The 12,416-nt window shown below is 45.1% G+C and overlaps 1 protein-coding gene across 1 annotated transcript in view; it reads right to left on the bottom strand.

The window, feature by feature from the left end:
* Positions 1 to 9,406: 9,406 nt before the first annotated feature.
* Positions 9,407 to 12,416, bottom strand: part of CCDC3 (coiled-coil domain containing 3) — a 47,063-nt gene continuing 44,053 nt past the window's right edge. The window contains exon 3 of the mRNA XM_086474684.1: positions 9,407 to 9,682. Coding sequence (XP_086330810.1) covers positions 9,407 to 9,682 — 276 coding nt within the window. The remainder of the gene's footprint in view (positions 9,683 to 12,416) is intronic.

The raw sequence follows: 12,416 nt of genomic DNA, 5'->3' as shown, positions 1-12,416 counted from the left end.
GCTTGCCTGGGTTGCTCCTACCACAGAGGTGATTGATGTTCATTGCTGTCCATGCTGGTGCTTTACATGGAGTAAGGACTGGAGCTATGTAGCTCCTGGCTGTTCTGCTCATACAAACCACATGTGTGATAGGAGGCTGTGTCTCCCAGAGGGATCTTTGCTAAAGGCTGCAGGTGAGCTGGGCATTTTTTAAGGGATAGGTGAGAAAAGGTCAGCTCTGATTGCTGAGCTTTATTTCACACTAATGAAAGTATGCAGTTGTAATCTGCCACAAGCCTGGCAAAATGAGTTTGTCTGCAGTATCATCAGTGGCTTGAATGTCATTGCTGCTTCTGCCTAATGTGAGAGGAGAACTGAGTCCATAATCTGTTTATGAAGCGGAGAGCTGGGTGCTGAAGACTGACACGTCTCACCACAGTGCCTGCCCACTCCCCTGCAGAGATTGAGCTCTCAATCCACTCCATGGATGGAGGAGCTCCTGCAAGTGAACACATGCAGAGATGTGAAGGACTTGACCTGGCCTCTTGCAAGCCCTACCAGCCAACTCCAGAACTCCTGAGACGTCAGCGACACAGTCAGGGCCAAAGTTGGTGGGAATGGGGCCAAACGTACTCAAGTACAAAAATGCCTCTTAGCATTTCTGATTAATAGTCTGCCCTAGTGACCAAGAAAAGAAGGACACACTAATAAACCCTCTCCCCTGGTGAAAGAGGGCACCAAGCAATACACTAGCAGGGTCCTCTTGATGTCGGACCAGTGTTTGAAGAGCAATGTGAGTTGAGGTGGTGCCTGTACATGGTGATGTGCCCCTACCTTCACAAGGCAGAGTACAGAGGGTGGGCTGATGTTAGCAGAGCAGATCCCACCCAGGGGAAGGGTAGAGGCAGGGTGTCATAGGGTGCCATGGCAGCAGCTGAGAAGTGATTAAATCTATGAGCTGCTGCATGCAAATTCTGGCTGCAAAGCCCTCAGAGAATTTCTTTGGTGGGAAGGAGGAAGGAGTTCCTTTGAAGCAGAACACCTTCTCCCAAAACTGGCCCTGGCCACTTTCCTCCTTCTGCTTGCAGGACTTGTCTAGTGTGTGTGATGGGGTGCTTTTGACTTCATTGTGTTCATTGAGGTGGGCAGTTTCTGGGTGACTTACTCTGCTGTGTGTTAGAAGGGCAGGATGCTGTTAAATCTGATTTTCAGAGAGTACAGACAGCTGTATTCAGAGAGTACAGACACCTGTCTGACACTCAGAAAGATTCATATTTGTAGGAAAGTTTCCACTCAGTTCCCACCTGGTCTTAGATCTAGGTAATCACAAGCAGAACTGCAGCTCCTACACACTGTATTTCCCCATAAAATGTGACATGACAAAACCCACTCTGAACCCTGGTACCAAGGGGCTTGGAGGGTTCAAGGGGCATGACGACATGGATGGCTGCAGACCAGCCTGATGGATCCGACTGCCTTCATTGCTGGCCGGATGAGTCGAGTGGCAGGGAAGCTACATACCCACATGCCTGAGCTAATATGCGGTTTTCTGGTAGTATTTGTGGGCACAGCACCAGCTCAAAGCTCTCTCCAGCTCATGGTTAGAACGTTTTCCTCAATCTCTGGTAGACTTGTGCTGCTAACACAGAATTTGGGTCTATTCTCATATCTATAAATTTTTCTCAGTAATTCAAAGTTAATCATCGAAATCGTAGCCATGCCTAGTGTTTGGACACTTGTCCAGAGAAGCAAGAGGTTTGGTGAGCTTGGATGGAGTCGGTTGAATGTGCTGGCTTTTGCTCAGTCCCTGCATTGTGCTGTCTGCAGCACCCTGTGTCTTCCTGCACCTTCCCCGGGTGCTCACCACCCACCAGTCCTCTGTGCGACTGTTTTTTAAGCAAACCAATACCTCCTCTCACCTCACTGAAATGTCACTGACACAACCGAGTCCTCACCAGTGGGGGCCCTTGGGCTCACTTACGCAGGCCCTTGATGGACAGTGCATAGCAAATGGCTCTCCCTTTTCCAGGAGTCAAATCCAGGTATACTGGTTGCCAGCTCCGTAAGAGCAATTCTGGCCCTATGAGTGCTCCAGCTCCAGTGTCTCTCCTGTGGCTACTACTTTTCTCTTTTCTGAGCTTGTTGGAGCACCCTCATCCTTATGGCTCCTCCCTGCGTGCACAGACCATAGCCTACCCCAGCATATGCCCCAGCCCCAGGGCACTGCGGAGGCATCCTGGAGCTGGAGATACAATAAAAATCTGCTTTTATTTTTCTGGCATATGCTGTCTGCGCTGCCATCTTTGGCAGCTTGACAGTCCAGTCAGGATGAAGACCCAAGATAGGCTGAGAAAGGTTCGTTAAGGGCATTTGCTGTGCTTTTAGCCATGAAGCACTGTGAAGGATTTGCTGGGTGCATGTGCGTTGCAAAACCAGACCATTTCAAAGGCTTCCTGCTGATTTCTGTTGGAGCTGGGGGGCATAAGGATGTGAAGGAAATTCTGCCAAATTTTGTCATGACTCCACAGTAGGAGTCTGCCAAAGAAAATGTCACTACACTGATAATATTTTAACGTTGCAAAACAATTATTCACCACCATGACCACCACCTTGCTCTGAGAAATGTCTCCTTCTTTATGGAAAACTTCAGTAAAAAGAAAAAAATCTATTCTTAGGCAGATAACCAGAGGGGAAGATGCCATTACACACAATTAACATGAACCAAAGCAGCAAGCAATTGCTAAGACACTCTCATCAGAAGAAACCATCAGGCACCTCAGGAGTGGTGTGATGCCACCAAGCCCATCAAATGGAAAACCAACAAAATCACAGAATCATAGAATCATTTAGGGTTGAAAATACCTTTAAGATCATTGAGTCTGACTGTTAACCCAGCACTGCCAATTTCACCACTAAACCATGTCCCTAAGCCTCACATCTACATGACTTTTAAATACCTCTATGGTTGGTATTTCAACCACTTCCCTGGGCAGCCTGTTCCAGTGTTTGACAACCCTTTCAGAGAAGAAATTTTTCCTAATGTCCAATCTAAGCCTCCCCTGGTTCAACTTGAGGCCGTTTCCTCTCATCCTATCGCTTGTTACTTGGGAGAAGAGACCGACCCCCACCTCACTACAACCTCCTTTCAGGTAGCTGTAGAGAGCAATAAGGTCTCCCCTCAGCCTCCTCTTCTCCAGGCTGAACAGCCCCAGTTCCCTCAGCCGTTCCTCACCAGACCTGTTCTCCAGATCCTTCACTACCTTCGTTGCCCTTCTCTGGACACACTCCAGCACCTCAATGTCCTTCTTGTAGTGAGGGGCCCAAAACTGAACCCAGCATTTGAGGGGCGGCCTCACCAGTGCCCAGTACAGGGGCACAATCACCTCCCTACTCCTGCTGGCCACACCATTGCTGATACAGGCCAGGATGCTGTTGGCCTTCTTGGCCACCTGGGCACACTGCTGGCTCATGTTCAGCCGGCTGTGACCAACACCCCCAGGTCCTTTGCTGACGGGCAGCTTTCCAGCCACTCATCCCCCAGCCTGTAGCGCTGCACGGGGCTGTTGTGACCCAAGTGCAGGACCTGGGACTTGGCCTTGTGAAACCTCACACAATTGGCCTTGGCCCATCGATCCAGCCTGTCCAGGTCCCCCTGCAGAGCCTTCCTGCCCTCCAGTAGATCAACACTCCCACCCAACTTGGTGTGGTCTGCATCAAATCTTGACCCACCAAAAGATGATTCCTCAGAAAGGTAGCATCGCTCCTTCCCCACTACATCTGTGTTGTGCCTGTCTCCCCAGGCATTAGTTCTGATGCCACCTGCGAAACCCCTGTTGGGATGACTTGGCCTGGTTTCCCGCACAGCCTATGCAACTGGAGCCAACAAGCCCTTCCAGCAATGCCACGTATGCTCAGACATGCTGTTTGGTTAGGGGATTAGAAACATGCCTAAAACCAAGTGCACGTTGGAAATGATGTTTCACACGCAAAGAAGTCTGGTTCGGAGGGAAATAGCAACATTTCTGTGATTAAATGAAAATAATTGGGGTTAAATGGGGAGGAAAATGAAGTTCCCTTGCAATTACTTGGATTTATTATAAGAAAGAATGACATACCTTGTCAGTTTTATCTGCTTTACAGAGTTTTCCCTTTATGTTTTTTCTTCTACTTTTAGAAATGAATTTGGGCTCCTTTCCCTCATTAATGAGAGATTACCTAGCTTGGCGAGAAGATTTGTGTATTAGAAATGGGCTTTACTGATGCAGCTCTGGAACACTGATGTGCTCTTCTGTTCCAAGAACCCCTTCTGCTAAAACCCAAACAGAATAACAGAGCTGTTTCCCTAAATTATTGTTCAAACATATGGAAGTCATTCCCTTCTCAACAGTTTTGGTGTTAAGGGGCAAAGAAAGCTGCTAACATTGTCTGCTCTCCGTAAATCCTCCCTTACTATATGGTTCTCCCTGAGCTACCCAGGTAGGGTTGTTAAACAGGACGGTGCTTAGGATTTAAGAGAAAATAATACATCTTAATTAATGCACTTTACCAAGCATCTACTTTCAAAAAACCCAGAAAATCCCACTGTAAATTCTAAAGACAGAAGGTGCTTTTGGGGTACAGATCAGCATCTGAAGTGTCCAGTTCAGCTCTGGTGAGACACTCCAACCTTGCAAAAGTTCAACCAGTGACTGAAATAGCACAAGAGACGTGTGGTGGTGGTGAAAAGAGGACAATCCCAAGATTTCCCCTTTCCTGTTTCCCTCTGTCATTCTCCTCTCTCTTCTCCAGCCTGAAGTCCTGGAAAATACGGTTGTTTGTTGTATGAAGCTACTCTAGTTTTGGGATTTTCCTTGTTGCCTCTCATTATACATTTCCTATTAGATACTTTTTTTTGAGATGGGGAATAACTGCACACTGCATCCCAGAAGTAAACATATCTCATACTTAGTGTAGTAATGGTCTCTAGCCCTTTGCTAACAGTTTCTACCACTTCACCAACCTTTTTGATTGCAGCTTAGTGTTGAGCCATTGTTTTCATAGAATGATAGGGTGTAACCTCTCTATCATCATGATACTAGATTGATCCAATTGATTGACTAATTGACCACTAATTACATACAATGATGTTAGCTGGATGATGCCAGCCTAGAGCATCTCATTTCATATGAAAAGATAGGTCTGTTTTTCTTTTCCCCCATTAATATCTTTTCACATTACCTACATTGCATTTCATTTATTTTTGTTGTCAGCCACTCAGCATCACTCAGCTAAGTCTACTCTTTGTTACTGCTCGTACCCGTTTGCTCTCTGTCCTTGCAATTTGTTGCTATTCATTTGTCTTCTTGTCATCCTCCAGATCCATCAGGAAAATTTGATTCAGCCACGACAGCATCCCTAGACTCCTCCACGGTGAAGATACTGAGAAGTCCATCCTTGCCTCCACTTCTGGCTTCATCTGCTCTGGAAACCCCCAGCACTGGCCCTGCACACGTTCTGGCAGCCTTCAAGCTCCTGATTTATTTGCAAAAGCATCTGTTATTAATTTGTAAAGCATCTGAACTTTTCATGGGGGGCTGCTGCATTGGTGTTGTTTCTAACCAATTGCTTTCCTCATTTGAACATTTCTGCTTGCTTTTTTTTTTTTCCCCTAGGGTTTTTTTCAGGTTTCTATGCCATCCCTTGCCAACCCATCTGTCCTGATGGATAACTAATTCTGGTTTAGCGATTTTACTTTTCAGTCAAGTCTTTTCTAAGCAACTGCACTTTCTGAAACCAACAGCATGTTTTTCCAGACAGTGACTGCTTCTAGCAGCGATAAGGCCTGATGTTTACAGTTCGTACCAAGGAATGGGATGCAGAGAGGCCCTTGCTTATACTTGTTCTTGTAACGACCAAGGTCACTGCTAAATCTTGTGCTCCGTGTTGGGGTGCCAGGAGTGAAAAGGGTCGCAAGCACGTACAAGGTTGCACCTGCAGGGAGGAGCGAGCCGGATGGGTGACCCAAAACTGACCAACAGAGTGTTCCATCCCATAGACGTCATGTTCAGTATAAAGCGGAGGGATCACGAGGGTCTCTCTCTCTTCCTCGACAGCCGATATCCAAGGAGGACTCTATCTGTTATTCTGTTGTTGATCCCGATCCGTGCATCCTTGAATCCAGTGTCTGAGTCCAGCTCCTGCATCCCGTTCCCATCTGCTGCCAAGTCCAGCCTGGGACTGCCGCAGTGCCAGCCCTGCAGCGTGGTAGTGACGTATTGTCACCAGGGTGGGGGGAGTTGAGTTCGGCATTGGTGTTGTATCTATTTGTATATATTTGTACATATTATATATATTTAATTTTTTCCTTATTCTTATTTCTTCTTTTATTGTTATTGTTTCATTAAAGCTGTTTTAGTTTTCTTTTCCAAACCGCAAAGTCTCTCTCCCTTGTTCTCTTTCCTTTTCCCTTTTTGGAGGGGAAAGGGGTTAATAGAGAGTATCTGTCATTTGTTGGTGACCGGCCCAGCCTCAACCCTTGACACCATCTGGCTATGCCAACCTCCTCTGCACTTCTGCACCCCAGTCTCTCCTGCATAGCTCTTCAAAAGGAACATACTTAATCATGCCTTTTGCATTAATTTGGAAAACGGCATGAAATTTTGCCCTTTTTATGGGTTTCCAGATTAGCAGGTCCCTTTAATATCTACAGTGGGTCTAAAAATTAGTGTCTGTGTCAGGCCCTATGTGATGTATACCAGCCTTGATGGAAGTAACCCAAATTCCTCTTCACACTTGTGTTTCCTGCCCGTACAGCCTCTCTGGTCACTCTCTGGATACTGTCACCAGCAGGGACAGGCAATCAATGGTGATGCTTTATTAGCATTTTTGTTTCGGCTTGGCATCCCCTGTTACTTGTTGAGAGGGTTAACTTGTGATCTGAGCTGACTGCTAGTCCTTATCTCTGGAAATGATCCAAAACAAAGAAGGAATGAAAGGAAAAACTTACAAGGAACCAACCTTTTTTTGGTTTTGTACCCAAAGGGGACATTTTGCATTGCATCTGGATTTTGCATTTGGGCATTTTGTTTCTGTTTTCTTTGAAAAGTAACAAAATTCTCACAAAACTGACAAGAATGAAATAGTTTACTTTTTTTTTTTTTTTTAGCTAGAGAAAGGTGGAAATAAGAAGAAAATTACAATCTTTTCATCAAGAGACAAAAATATCAGCCAAAAGAAAAAGATTTTCAACACTGTGTTTTGAAAGGTGTAGCTATATTAACTATACTTTCTCAGTTTTATACAAACATTTATAAAACATGAATGAATATCAGAGGGAAAATTTTTATTAACAAAAAATTAGGACACAAGCTTTTAATATCTATACCAGGAAAATCAGTTCATTTATTTAAACAGCAATTTAGAAAACGGGGGTGGGGGGGGAGGGGAACAACACCAAAAAGAATTAGTTACTTTCCTACGGATTTAACCTTTAGAGTTAAAATCCTTGATGGCTTCTAGGGAAGCCTTAGGTCTGTAGTAATTCTCAGGAAACAGCATTGCTGACTACAGCACAAAACAACTCAAATTGTGCTGATTCGGTAGGCAAAGCCTTTGAAACCGGTGGAGCTTGTGGAGGAGTCAGAATCTTAAGAAATGCCAGTATTATTTCAAGGGGAGGTGGGGGCAGGGGGAAGCTCTATTTCCAAAAGGAGCAAAACTGGAAGGTAATTAAACTCAGCAGCATCCTAGAAGCCAACACAAGGCTTAACTTCTGAGTTCAGCTGGGACTGAAGCTCATGGTTGAAAGCTGATATGGGCTTTTCCTAGTGCAGGGATAGTTAAAGCGTGTTTCAGCGGGACTGTAGCCTGGATAAACTCTGATTTTGAGTGCTGAGACACAGCATGGAGACCACGCAGTGATCTGGTAATGTGTGCAGGGTTAGGAGCGGAGCGGTGGTTTGCGCACCGTTACTTCTGAGGGCCTCACCTCTGTGTTAAAGATCATCTGGGTCAGTCCCCGTTGTACAAATCGGGTTTAGCCCTGGCAGAATGTCAGTGTTGCCCGGGGCTGGGTAAGGGCCAGCTGCCCCTGTCAAAAGCATGAAGCATATTTGTGCTTGGGTCTCATGCTTGGAGCAAGAAAGACTATTTTGAGAAGGAAAGAAAAACAAAAACTCTTCTACCTTTCTCTCCTTGTTATGAAGGAAGGTTGGTTGAGTACCAAGACCCAAGACACGCTCTGGTACATTAGCACAGCTGGAAATGTTATCAGCCATGGATACTGATGCCTTAACCTACGCTGCTTGAGCAGAAGACAGTTTGTAAATGTTTAATGAAGGACATGATGGACTTTTTTTTTTAACAAGTTAACAGAGAAATGGGATTTACTTCATATTTTAAGAAATTAGACTATATCAAATGTGTAATAAAAATATTTTCTATACGACTTTAAAATATATACATATATAAACTACCTTAATTTTTAATGCCCTGTTGATATTGATGTGGTCTCTACAGTATCTAAGTGTGACTAAGTGAGGCTGCCCAGCAACCTCCATTATACCTCAAAAAACAGTGATTACAAAACTTGAAGCCTTGTCCACACTGTAAATTAAACCTGCTTGAAAATGGGATCTGAAATTGTCTGCCGGGCCTGATCCAGCACCCGCTAACAGTCAGGCTAAGTCCAATCCTGAGCTAGATTAGGTTCTAGACGCAGGCCCGAAATGACATGTTTCCAACCCTGTTGGCTGGGCAATGATAAAGGCACCTGAGGGAGTTACTGAGACCTTTGAGGCACTTCCTGGTAAAATAAAAAATATTGGATATTTTATTTAGAATTATTAGGGATATTTAGACACAGTCTTAAGACAATTTGGGAACACCAATGCTTCATTTTGAAGCGGGGCCCAAACTGACTGTGTCCCGGACATAGCCTTTACTCAGACACTGAATATAGACTTCAGTCAAGCTTAAGGGAGGTTGAGAGCTTGGGGGCAATGATGGAGCAAAGAGCACTCATTCCTGCATCCTTCCTACAGCACCCATCTCCATATATCCCCCTGGCCTTGCTTGTCCAGCCCATGTGGAGGAGGTAAGTTGGCACCAGATCTTTCCAAGAAGATCTTCTGTGTCAAGTGCCTGCAGTGACCCGTGGGGTTGAACTGGCACTTTCAGCAAAGACAGTCTAAAACTGGTGATGGAGGTGGAGGGGTGTGAGGGCGGAGAAGCCTATGGCCACCAAGGACGTGGCTTTGGGCTGTGCCTCCAACAGGCAGCCAAACACAGTTTGCATTCCTATTTAATCTAGCACTGTGTCTAAAGCAAGTTCAGATTCATTTTCCATGCAAGGTCTGAAGCACAGTGTAGACAAGGTGTGAGGGCCAGATCCTCATCTAATGCAGGCAAAATTCGCCATTATCATTGGCCTGAAGCACTTACCCTTGCATTATACTTTAAGGTAGGTAGCATGGGAGTTCTCCTGCTTCAAAGAGTTAATATAGGGGATTTGACCACCTGCAGAGGAAAGTTTCTCGCTTAGCTTTCGGTTCATCTGCTCCATGTGCCTAGTGTTTTTCCTGGCTTGCCGGAGAGATCTCTTTACTTTCTTCACCCGATCTCGCAGCTGCTTGTTGCGCTTCTCCAGTGTCGCCACTTTCTGCTGCAGCTTCTTCACTCTGTCCTCCTCCTCAAACAGGGCTTTCTGGACCGAGGAGCACATGAGCTGAGGGAATAGCAGAAATGAAATAGCAACAGGTGAGCTTTACACAAAAACTTATCAAAGCAAGGGTTAATTCAGGTGTTGAAACACCTCACAGATCTTCAAAAGTAGAAAAGTAGAACACTTTTTTGGGAAGTTCTACTCTTTTTTTATACCATTTTTAGCAAAGTCCTCTCTTTCATATCTGTATTCAGATAAGATCCGAAATTGTAGATCTTAATGATACTAGTGATTCACAATTACTTTTATGAACTGTTTTGACAGACCTGTCCAGCCCACTAAGGCTACATTGAATTTATGGAGGAAGGCTGCCCTATTTCTGGTATGAAACTGGAGCTCAGGCCAAGGGTTGGTACTTTTGGAAAACTCTAGACTTGATTCAGCTTAGCAGCCCTTCAAAAACCCTAGATTTTGACATGAACCTGCCTTTTGCTCTTTAAGTCAACGTGTGAAATAAGGACAGCACCAGACAAACATAGAACTGGTTGGTTTTGTCTCTTCAAGAACAGAGTTGTCTTAATATCTCATTATATGGGCTTCTTTCAGACAAAACCCTAAAGGGTAAAATCTCAGAAATCTCTAGGAGCATTCAAGATCCCATAACTTTAACAGAAGTGATTTTTTGGGGGGGTCACTGGCTAAAAACTGCCCCTTCCATTCTATCCACTACCAACGTATTTCAATATCAAGATCTTGTCAAGTGGACATTAAGCTCTTGCAGCCAGGATTTTGTGTCTGTGTTTGTGCTGAGCAGCCAGGATGGTTAGTTGGTTTCATGGCTGTGGTTGACTTAAACGCAGGTTGTTTTGGGTTGTCTGTTGTTCTGGTGGAGGTTTTCCGCTGTCTCTGACTACATTACAACTAGGCAAAACAACCTTGGAGATCCTTCCTGTGCCCTGGTGAAGAGGTTGGATGTAGGGATGGAGAGGGAAGAGATCTGAAGCAGGCACTGCTGTGACCCTTGGGCATCAGGCAGAGGCAATCCATACTGGTGTGGAAAGGACATCATTATTTTGTGGCCTATTTTTTTTCCAGAGAGATATTTTCCACATTGAGAATAAGGACGCCCACCCCTGTGATCTGTTTGTCATTTAGGGCCCCAATATTTTTCTCTTGGTTACATCATGTGCTGAAAATGCAACTGTTCTTGCATTAACATCTAATTAGCAGCAGCTAAACAAATGTGCCTGAAACAGGAAAAGAAAGGGCAAGAAATTAAAGACGCAAAAGACGGGTTAGATCATCTGGCCCTTCCTTGGGGATTGATGTCCTCTCATGCCTGTGGCCCTTAGATAGACAAAAAAAGAAAGGAGCCAGCTTCAAAGGAATGAGATGAGAAACACCAGCAACAAAGGCTGCTGACTAGATTCAGTGCAAAGGAGTTGTGTTCCTGATGCACAATGTCACTTCAGATGGATTCAGGTGCCTTCTCTTAAGCTGCTAAAAGTGAGACTTGGGTCTGGGCTCCTCTCTTTCAGTTTTTCCTGTAATGTTTGCACCCTTCAAGAGGGTGATCTCCACCTCATAGGGCAGTGGGAGGACTCACCCTCTGAACACAACTCTCCCACTTCATTGACTACAAAAGCACCAAGTTCCATGCTTTCTACCTGGGCAACATTTTCCAAGCAGAAAAAGAGGAGGTGCCTGGTGCTCAAGGACAGCCCCACCATAAAGTTTCTGATCTAAAGGAGCCATCATTGAAATCTATTTCTGCCCAGGGTGATGTGCCTCCTTTCTTTTTTTTCCTGCAAAAAGCATCCTGAGATATTTTATTGTGCAAGTGGGACTTTCAGTTGATTGCTGCACTGGTGTGCTGTGAGGAAAGGCAGTGTCTTCTGCTGGACTTATCTCCAAAATACATGTAGGAGTTTTTTTAATGCGTGTCAAGCACTCCTGGAGCCTGGATGGGCTTTCTCTGGCAGAACATTTGGAACAGACAGGGAATCTAAATAAACAAGTAAATCCTCACTGTGATGATGAAGCATTACATGGTTCTTTCCATCTTACTTTGTAGTATTTTCAACAACTGAAAGTAGGGGAGGGAGCCCGCTTTGATGAATAACACTTCATTTGCTTTGGAAACCCCCAGCAGCTGAAAACCGTGGCCAGTCAACACAAACACAGCAACTGTTTCCAGTCCCCATAAGCTCTTGTTTTTTGTGCAAAAGCACTGCAGGGCTTTGCTAAAAGGCAAATGCTTGCCCCAACAGACCTCTCACTAGGGCTCTTTTATAAATGCATACTAGTGAGACTGGGAGCTCACATATACGGGGCCAGAAATTGCACTGAAGAGGAGGGAATTTGGTTTTGATCACAGCTCATTCCAAGTGCTGTTTGAAAACAGCCAGCACATCTTGGCTTTTGTGTTTGCCAAACCCTTGCAAAACTTCAAGCAGAAGACTTCTTGAATTTAAATCCCTGTAAAGGGGAGCACTGAGTTAGGAAAAGACTTTTGTTGGGAAGACAGGAGGTGGAAACTCTTCTTCATGAGGGATTTCTTGCATTTTCCGTTGGTGCAGTGATAAGCATGGCATATGACAGTGTTCACCGCACAGGAACAGACAATTCATGCAGCTGAAGTGTGCGGTTGTGCGAACTCAACTGTGTCTCACTTGCCTGGGCTGGATCGTGGGGGAATGGTAATGTCTGATGGCAGACGTTGGGGATGGCATTAGCTTCATCCCAGAGGCACTCCCAAAACTTTTGAGGATGGTCCTCTGTCAGCAGAGGCAGTCCA

The sequence above is a fragment of the Leptosomus discolor genome, chromosome 1, assembly GCF_034619465.1.
Source record: "Leptosomus discolor isolate bLepDis1 chromosome 1, bLepDis1.hap2, whole genome shotgun sequence".
NCBI lineage: Eukaryota > Metazoa > Chordata > Aves > Leptosomiformes > Leptosomidae > Leptosomus > Leptosomus discolor.
This window is presented reverse-complemented; position numbering and strand designations above follow the sequence as displayed.